Source organism: Natator depressus, chromosome 9, assembly GCF_965152275.1.
Source record: "Natator depressus isolate rNatDep1 chromosome 9, rNatDep2.hap1, whole genome shotgun sequence".
Classification (NCBI taxonomy): Eukaryota; Metazoa; Chordata; order Testudines; family Cheloniidae; genus Natator; species Natator depressus.
The window spans coordinates 88,790,724-88,800,695 of record NC_134242.1 but is presented as its reverse complement, the minus strand read 5'-3'; the positions used below and the strand labels follow the sequence as shown (position 1 = coordinate 88,800,695).

Genomic DNA, 9,972 nt, shown 5'->3' with positions numbered 1-9,972 from the left:
GGCCCGGCCCGGCCCGGCCCGGCCTGGGGGGGGGGGGGCTCTGGCCGGCCCTAGGAGCGGCTCACAGACACAACCGCCGAGTTGCGGGTGCCGCCATTACAGGCTGGCCGGTGCCAGGCTTCAGTCAGCTCGAGCGGGAGCCAGGCGCCGCCGCTTCCGGCTCCGGCTCCGGGAAGAGACTGGGAGGCTGCGCCCCCTGCTGTCACGGAGGGGAACTGCGGCCCCTAAGCCGCCAGCGATCAGAGCCCAGACCCATCAACACCGCCAGGGAGAGAGACACAGTATCCAACACCCTTAAGCAACACCTCTAGACACATATATATGCAGCAACACACACACCCCCCATACCCAGGAACATCCCCTGCCTGACACACACACACACACCATACCCAGGAACACCCCCTGCCTGCCACACACACACACCATACCCAGGAACACCCCCTGCCTGCCACACACACACACCATACCCAGAAAGAAAAGGAGTACTTGTGGCACCTTAGAGACTAACCAATTTATTTGAGCATGAGCTTTCGTGAGCTACAGCTCACCCCCTCACACACACACACACCATATCCAGGAACACCCCCTCACACACCCACACACCTTACACCCAAGAGCAACTCCAGCCATACACACAGCACATACCCAGCAATACACCAGCCACACACACACCATCCCGGCAACACCACACTCAGCAACACCCCCTACACGCAACCCATACCCAGAAACGCACACAGACATACATCCCATCTGCAGCACCCACCAGAGCCAACATACCCAGCAGCATATAACTGCCCTATAGACATAATTCACCACACTTAACACCCAACACACCCCGAAACACACCTCACACACACTAACACAGGGAGAGCCGGGTCTGCTCTAGAGTGCAGAGGCACAAACACAGTAGATGAGAAGAGGAATGGACTCAAGGGTTATTTGACAGCTACATGTGTTAATGGCTAGTTGTGTAGCTTGATCCTGTATCTATTTTTCTGCTTCTCTTTCCCCTTTCTTTTTACTCTTTTGTATTTCTTTCTTTCTCCGCCGCACCCTCAGGTGCACAGGGTGTCTACCAGTTTCTGCCGTTGATTTCAGTCTCACGCTGATCTGTTCTGGCTTCTGTATCATGTTGATGGATTTGGCTTCTTTCTCTGTTCCTCTGCATAATATTTCTCTACGGCGCCTTCTTTTTTCTCCTTTGTATTTGCCTCGTTTCTCTTTCTCGCTTCTATATTTGCGTTCCCTAAAAATCCCAGCAAAGCCGACAGGGAAAGCCAAGGAGAGTGCCTTGTGGCGTGTGGTGTGTCTGTCATTCTGTCGTTACAAACGCCGGCTATGAAATAGGGACCCGAATTGCTTGACAGGGGGATCTGCAGCCAGCTGCAAACATCTGCACAGGCTCTGCAATGGCCTGTGCACTGCGGGGCGTTATTAGCGTTGCTTTACTCCAAGCTACGTTTGGGCGCAAGCCTCACACACCACCCCTCCACCGAGCCACCGCCCCCGCTTCCCGCCCCTCCGCCGGTCTCCCAGCGCCCCGAGCGGCGCCGGGCCAGGCGCTGCCGCCTCCGCCTCCGCCTCGGGCCAGCAGGGGGCGCGCCGGGCGCAGGGACCGGCCGGGCGGAGCCGCAGAGCCGGGCGCTCGGGCCGCCATGGCTGCAGCCGGGAAGGCGGGGTCGCCGCCCTACTCGCACCCGGGGCACGGCGAGAGCAGCCTGGGCAGAGTCAGCTTCCTGGGGGCCCGGCTGCCCGCCGAGGTGGAGGCGATGGCCAGGGGCGTGCGGGGCCTGGGCCAGGAAACCTTCCGCCGCCTGCTGACAGGTACGGCCGGGCCCGGACCCCCCGCCCTCCGCTTGGGCCGGGCTCCTGCTTCCCCGCCGACCCCCGCAGCATGTCTCTCCCCGCGGGGTCCTGCGCGCCCCCCCCCCAAGGCCAGGGGCCTCCTGCTCCTCCCCGGGGGTCCTGCGCGCCCCCCCCCCAAGGCCAGGGGCCTCCTGCTCCTCCCCGGGGGTCCTGCGCGTCCCCCCCCCGCAAAGGGCAGGGGCCTCCTGCTCCTCCCCGGGGGTCCTACGCGTCCCCCCCCCGCAAAGGGCAGGGGCCGCCTGCTCCTCCCGGGGGGTCCTGCGCGCGCCCCCCCCAAAGGGCAGGGGCCACCTGCTCCTCCCCGGGGGTCCTGCGCGTCCCGTCCCCCCCCCGCAAAGGGCAGGGGCCTCCTGCTCCTCCCCGGGGGTCCTGCGCGTCCCGCCCCCCCCCCGCAAAGGGCAGGGGCCTCCTGCTCCTCCCGGGGGGTCCTGCGCGCGCCCCCCCCCCGCAAAGGGCAGGGGCCTCCTGCTCCTCCCCGGGGGTCCTACGCGTCCCCCCCCCGCAAAGGGCAGGGGCCTCCTGCTCCTCCCCGGGGGTCCTACGCGTCCCCCCCCCGCAAAGGGCAGGGGCCACCTGCTCCTCCCGGGGGGTCCTGCGCGCGCCCCCCCCCAAAGGGCAGGGGCCACCTGCTCCTCCCCGGGGGTCCTGCGCGTCCCGCCCCCCCCCCGCAAAGGGCAGGGGCCTCCGGCTCCTCCCGGGGGGTCCTGCGCGCGCCCCCCCCCGCAAAGGGCAGGGGCCTCCTGCTCCTCCCGGGGGGTCCTGCGCGCCCCCCCCCCGCAAAGGGCAGGGGCCTCCTGCTCCTCCCGGGGGGTCCTGCGCGCGCCCCCCCCCCGCAAAGGGCAGGGGCCTCCTGCTCCTCCCGGGGGGTCCTGCGCGCGCCCCCCCCCCGCAAAGGGCAGGGGCCTCCTGCTCCTCCCGGGGGGTCCTGCGCGCGCCCCCCCCCCGCAAAGGGCAGGGGCCTCCTGCTCCTCCCGGGGGGTCCTGCGCGCGCCCCCCCCCCGCAAAGGGCAGGGGCCTCCTGCTCCTCCCGGGGGGTCCTGCGCGCGCCCCCCCCCCGCAAAGGGCAGGGGCCTCCTGCTCCTCCCGGGGGGTCCTGCGCGCGCCCCCCCCCCGCAAAGGGCAGGGGCCTCCTGCTCCTCCCGGGGGGTCCTGCGCGCGCCCCCCCCCCGCAAAGGGCAGGGGCCTCCTGCTCCTCCCGGGGGGTCCTGCGCGCGCCCCCCCCCCCAAAGGGCAGGGGCCTCCTGCTCCTCCCGGGGGGTCCTGCGCGCGCCCCCCCCCCAAAGGGCAGGGGCCTCCTGCTCCTCCCGGGGGGTCCTGCGCGCGCCCCCCCCCCCAAAGGGCAGGGGCCTCCTGCTCCTCCCGGGGGGTCCTGCGCGCCCGCCCCCCCCCTCCAAAGGGCAGGGGCCTCCTGCTCCTCCCGGGGGGTCCTGCGCGCGCCCCCCCCCTCCAAAGGGCAGGGGCCTCCTGCTCCTCCCGGGGGGTTCTGCGCGCGCCCCCCCCCTCCAAAGGGCAGGGGCCTCCTGCTCCTCCCGGGGGGTCCTGCGCGCCCGCCCCCCCCCCCAAAGGGCAGGGGCCTCCTGCTCCTCCCCGGGGGTCCTGCGCGCCCGCCCCCCCCCCCCAAAGGGCAGGGGCGTCCTGCACCTTCCCGGGGGTCCTGCGCGCCCGCCCCCCCCCCCAAAGGGCAGGGGCGTCCTGCTCCTTCCCGGGGGTCCTGCGCGCCCGCCCCCCCCCCCAAAGGGCAGGGGCGTCCTGCTCCTTCCCGGGGGTCCTGCGCGCCCGCCCCCCCCCCCAAAGGGCAGGGGCGTCCTGCTCCTTCCCGGGGGTCCTGCGCGCCCGCCCCCCCCCCCAAAGGGCAGGGGCGTCCTGCTCCTTCCCGGGGGTCCTGCGCGCCCCCCCCCCCCCAAAGGGCAGGGGCGTCCTGCTCCTTCCCGGGGGTCCTGCGCGCCCGCCCCCCCCCCAATGGGCAGGGGCGTCCTGCTCCTTCCCGGGGGTCCTGCGCGCCCGCCCCCCCCCCCAAAGGGCAGGGGCGTCCTGCTCCTTCCCGGGGGTCCTGCGCGCGCCCCCCCCCCCAAAGGGCAGGGGCGTCCTGCTCCTTCCCGGGGGTCCTGCGCCCCCCCCCCCCCAAAGGGCAGGGGCCTCCTGCTCCTCCCCGGGGGTTCTGCGCGCGCGCCCCCCCCCCAAAGGGCAGGGGCCTCCTGCTCCTCCCCGGGGGTCCTGCGCGCGCCCCCCACCCCTCCAAAGGGCAGGGGCCTCCTGCTCCTCCCCGGGGGTTCTGCGCGCACCCTCCCCCTCCAAAGGGCAGGGGCCTCCTGCTCCTCTCCGAGGATCCTGTGCGCCCTCCCCCTCCAAAGGGCAGGGGCCTCCTGCTCCTCCCCGGGGGTTCTGCGCGCGCCCTCCTGCTCCTCCCCGAGGATCCTGTGCGCCCCCCCCTCCAAAGGGCAGGGGCCTCCTGCCACTCCCTGCGGGTCCTGCATGCCCGTCCCCCCAAAGGACAGGGGCCTCCTGCTGCCCCTGGGGTCCTGCATATCTCCAACCCATTGGGCACGGGGTCCTGCCCCGCCCTCCCACTCCCCCTATGGATAGGAAGGTCCTGCTCATATCCTTTAATCAACTGACATTACTTCCATTTTGTATGTTGAGTTTTCTTTGGTACCAGAAGCCACATGCTTGGTCTCCTGGTCAAACCAGTCACTGAGAGTGTTGGGTCTGAATCGCATAGAGCTGAGAGCTCCAAGAAGTGGACAAGTAGACAGCTATTAGAGTAAGATGGTCTGTAGAGAGCCCTGCAAATCCACAGATTATTTTTCGGATTGTGGATCGAATGCGGGTTCAAATTTTGTATCTGCGCAGGGCTCTAATGAGCTGACTCTAGTTGGCATTAGGAATCTTCATTGTGCTAGTATATTGGGGTGAGAATGGAGCAAGACCTCCTGACTGAAGCTAGATCTGCAGCTATGTAATAATTGTAGGCAATGGAATTACAAATTGGCAGATTCACTGGATAGTCAAGTAAAATTGGAAGTAGATCCATATTTGTCTAGCCCGCTATTACCAAGAGACAACTGGTGACTAGATAACCACAGTAACACCAGGAAAATGTCCCTCTTCTCCCTAAATCCCGTACTGGTTTAATGTCCGAGGTAAAGATTTCATGGTGATTTCATCGTGCATTTCCCACTTTCTACTGTAGGGGGAGCATACGGTCTCTCAAAAATGCTCTTGTAATTAGAACATGTAAACAATCTTCCATTGACTCCCAAACTGTTAGTTAATTTTCACTTACAACCAAAGGAAACAGACTTTTCCAGAATAAGCCGAGCTAGCACAGGTCTCCCTCTACCCATCTTTTCCTCTTGCTGACGTGCTGGTGTATGGTGAGCGTACATGTGCTACAAACTATTATTCCATTGAAGGATTGGCAGCCTTGGAAGGCATGGTGAATTTGTTTATATATCGTTCTATATTATAGTTAATGTCAAAATAATATGCAATGTCATACAACCCCTGAGTTGAAGGTGTAGAAATCTCACAAACCAGAGTCTCAAGGTTATCCTGCCAAAGGTATGACAAGCTCCCCTGAATGTAAGTCTGATAGCATAAACTAATGGCATGTTAGCTCTGACTCAGTGGATGTGTGATGAAAAGTTTCATGTTGAAAACAGTGTTTGCACTTGTACATCACGCTCCATTCACTGATCTCAATCATCATTTAGTTTACCTAACTCACAAGGGTTTTTAAGACTCAGTGTTCTCCCATTTTGACAGATGGCGAAACTAAGGTGCAGAGAAGTCATCTGAGTCACTTCTAGAGCCTGGATGAGAACCTAGGTCTCCTATGCTCTATCCACTGGACATGCTGCCTGACAATAGTCAATCTTAAAAAAGTATCAACTGGAAATGTTACTATAATGTGGTTACCAGCATTCCAATCAATCCAGTAAAGCTATGTAGTTCTTTACAATGTGCTGGATTAAACAAAAGGCATTCTAGAGTAGTGTAATACAGTAGTTCTCAACCAGAGGTCTGGGGCCTCCTGAGTGGCCACAAGCAGGTTTCAGAGGGTCTGCCAAGCAGGACCGGCATTAGACTTGCTGGGGCACAGGGCAGAAAGCCGAAGCCCCACCACGAGGCTGAAGCCTGGGGCCTCGAGCCCCGAAGTCTGAGCAATTTAGTTTCATGAGGCCCCCAGTGGCGTGGGGCCCTGGGCAATTGGCCTGCTTGCTACCCCTTAATGCTGTCTCCAGCTTTTATATGCAGAAAAACAGTTGTGACACAGGTGGGCGATGGAGATTTTATAGCATGTTGGAGGGGGACTCAGAAAGAAAAAGGTTGAAAACCCCTAGTGTAATATACAAATAGATCAAATGGATTTGAAGAGAAATACTCATAGGATTCAGTAATGAGAGAAGGAACCTTTCACTTCTTGGGTCGTTTGTTGGCATGTGGCTGCTTGGTAGCCTATTTGATTATTGGTACCAGTCCAACTTGTAGGTCATGTCCAAATGAGGAAAACAGGTTGTTTTAAAACATACTAGCTATTATGTTGTAACTGATGTGATTTTAAACAAGATGTTGCATTTACCGTAGATTGGGTTAATTGTGTTTAAAAATGTATTAGCTTGACCTCACCATCTGCCCCCTCCCACTCTCCTACCCCTGCTGGAGGAATTCACAACCAGCTAACGTGTTTTAAAACACAACCTGCTTTTCTAGTCTGGACGTGCACTTACTGGACAGGCGTTAACAGAAAAAACATCCTCACCACTGATACTAATAGACACTCTTTTAGGCCCTTTCAGTGAAGAAGGAATCTTCCCCTTCTCCTTTAAAGACAATTCCTCGTCTTTAGGGTTGAGTCATTTTCCAACATTGTGGGAAATGTTGTACTGGCACGGCCCATATTACATCTGTTCTGTGGATAAATACAGAAGATTTCAGTCTACTGTTCTGATTATTTAGAATCTTTCACTGCATTTAAAGACATTTAAAAATGTACAAAAGGAAGTAAAATTGTCCAAAAATAGAAGCTGGTAGTCAGTGGAATCCATTTAATACCACAAGGAAGTTTGGCAGTTCAGTTAAAACTTTTTTTATTTGTTAACCTTAATGTTAAGCTGCTGTCCCAGCCTGACCACTTTTAACTTTTCATCTTTTATTCCAGGAGGTAAATCTGGAGCATAATAAATTTCCACTTTAAAGGCCTGATCCTGCAAACCCATCCATGCAGGCAGACATTTATCTTTCCCAGTGGGGCTTCATGTGTTTGTGAGGTCTGCCCACACAGATCTGATTACAGAAGCAAAATTTTTATATAAGCCAAATTCATTTTTATAAGCCTTTGTGTATATGGAATGTGGAAAAATAAGTATCTATTGAAGGTCTTAGAGAGTCCAGCCAAAGGTGTCTCTTTATTATGTTGCATCCTGGCTGACTTCTTAGCAACAGTGCAAACTGCTCCAGAATGTGCATTGGTATTGACCCAGAGAGGCCAGCTGAAAAGAGTTAGTTTCACTTTACCTCCATGGCCATTCAATATTTAACCTTTCTGCTGAGCTTGCAACCAGGGTGTCATTTGCGACTCTCTGCGGGATCTAAAGCTGATGAGAAGCAAGTTAGTTCTCCCAGTCCTGCTCCAACCAAACAAGTGTCAGAGCTACAAGTCATCCTAAAGTAGGTGAACCACCACGCTTGTGACGTGAATGACTTTCAGTCACTACACACCCACATCAGATTTAAACTGGTGACCTAATTACTGCTGAAGACATTCTATGCCATTCTGTGGGTTGAGAGAGTTCTTTGTGGGGCAATCGGGGTATGGGCGGCTCAATGGGGAATCTGGGTGCGGGCGGGATCTGGATGCACAGGAGCTTCTTGGGGGGGTTATGGGTGCAATGGTAATGGGACTCTGCAGGGGGGTCCATGTGAAGGTGGTTGAGGCTCAGTGGGAGGGAGGGGGTGGATGTGGGGGGGATAGAGCTCCGTCGGGGGGTCAGTGGGGGTCCAGATGCTGGGAGAGTGGGGCTCAGTGGGTGGGGATCCAGATGCATCTGGTTGGGGCCAGTGGAGTGGGGATCTGAGTGCGGGTGGCTCATCAGGGTGGTCCAGGTGCAGGAGGAGTGGGGCTTGGCAGGGGGATTCTGGATGTGGGGGGTGAGGCTCAGCGGGAGGGTCTGGGTATGAGGGAGTCTGGATGCACAGAATTGGGCAGATGGAGGAACAGCTCCCCGTATGGTGATCCCTCACCCTGTTGCTGAAGAGGGATGGGGGAGAGTTTGCAGAGCTTCCTGCAGCCTGGGGAGAAATCTTGGGGTGGGTCTGACCTGGCCCTGGATGCCATGCAGAGGAAGAGGAAGTCCCATCCTATTCAGCCCACCCAGGACTAGCAAAACTGAGCCCAGCGCAGGGTAGGTGCCACCAGCTGGGTCTTCCCCAGTCCTGCCCTCTGCCCCACAGTGATTTACCTCTCTGCCGACTGTCCTGGGCTCCCGAAACATACTGCTGGGGAGGGTCACATGACCGCTCTTGTGGCTTCCCTTTGCTTCCTTGTCAGAAAGTCATGTTTCTGCGGGGAACATAAATTCTGTGCATGCGCAGTGGTGCAGATTTCCCCCAGGAGTACATAATGATGAAAGCATTTGTATCTCATTTCCAGTTCCCTGAGCAAATCAAACTCATCCACTGCTGCTGACAGTTCCACTTTAAACTGTAATTCTTATTCCATCAACTCGAGCTTTGTGTGCAAAATGTTGTTGCACAACAGACCTGGTGAACAATCAGTTGTGTTTACAAAGACATGGAGTGGTATATTCATACCCGGGAAAACACCAGCCTCCTCATACACATAAATATTTCCATAATTTTTCTTGAATGTCCCCCCACACATCACACTTTCCCCATTTTAAAGGAGCATCCTGTTGGTTTCTCTGTTGCAGTCGTTGTTAGTGCATTGGAAGGAAAAGATTGCAAAGAATCTGTGAGGGCGATTGCAGAAAGCGTTAATCTGTCAGAAGAGCAGCTCACTTCCCTCATCTCTGGCATGTATACTCTTCTCAGAGAGGCCCTGCGGCTTCCCATATCGACTTTCAAACAAGAAGTAAGTACTCGGAGTGCATAGTGTCTTGATAAATTAAGATTGTGTCACTTGCAAATTACTGCATAAACTTCTCCATACGGGGGTGTGTAGCTCAACTCAAAAAGGTCATGTGAAACTGGTAGAAGGATCTCTGCTGGGAATGCATTTGTTGTTACTAATCGTTTATCTTGTTCTGTTTTTAAAAAGACCTGAAGTACAGATTTACAAGATACTTCTGCAGACGTTTATGAAAAACCTTAGTTTATGGAAAAGATTTACTTGCATCTATTTTCTACTTCAGCAGCTTGCATTCTGGTGTTGCTTGTCTGTTTTATTTGTCTTCATTTTGTAGCAGTCTCTCTTTTTTAGATAATTTGTCATTTCTTTTGGCATCGACTTTTTTCCCACACTACCCATATATATTTGCTTCGAAAAAACCCTGTGAAATTGTGCTGCACGCCTGTTTTTCCTTGCCTTATATGTGTATCTTAGAGGAAGGATAATTGTCTGGTTAGGATACGGCACTGAGTGTCTGAAGACCTGAGTTCTGTTCCTGGTTCTGCTATACATGTTCTTTGTGAATTTGGACAAGTCTCTTAATCTCTCTGCCTCAATCCGCGACCCACTCCCCCCCACCCCCCGTTTTTTATGATTTCGTTATTTTGTTTCCCTTAGCTTTTGCTTTATTTTAACTTATGTTTTTCATTTTTGTCTAATTTATTTTCTCTTTTAAATATGTCTGCTTTTAGCTTCCTGGCATCTTGTGTGAAGACGTTCTTTTTCTCTGTCAGTGGGTGGTGTTGGGAGGGATCTCCCATCATACTGTTATAGTGATGACGTTTCTTTAGCGGTCAGAATTTATCTTTTGCAACTTCTGTTTTGTTCTAATAGTTTAAACAAGCACCCCTAAAGTGTTTTCAGGAGACCACAACATGATTCCAAAGGAAGAACATATATATTTAATAAAGATGGAATGACAGAGGTTCTTCTTAAAACTAATGGGTGGACTTTTCAAATGTGTCTGAGAGTACATC

At 56.1% G+C, this 9,972-nt stretch overlaps 1 protein-coding gene across 2 annotated transcripts in view; it reads left to right on the top strand.

Annotated features, from left to right (window-relative positions):
* Window positions 1-1,616: 1,616 nt before the first annotated feature.
* Window positions 1,617-9,972, top strand: part of COMMD5 (COMM domain containing 5) — a 42,184-nt gene continuing 33,828 nt past the window's right edge. For both annotated transcript variants that reach the window (XM_074962582.1, XM_074962581.1), the window contains exons 1-2: window positions 1,617-1,824; window positions 8,799-8,959. In XM_074962582.1, the coding sequence (XP_074818683.1) occupies window positions 1,656-1,824; window positions 8,799-8,959 (330 nt within the window). In that variant the 5' untranslated portion in view covers window positions 1,617-1,655. The remainder of the gene's footprint in view (window positions 1,825-8,798; window positions 8,960-9,972) is intronic.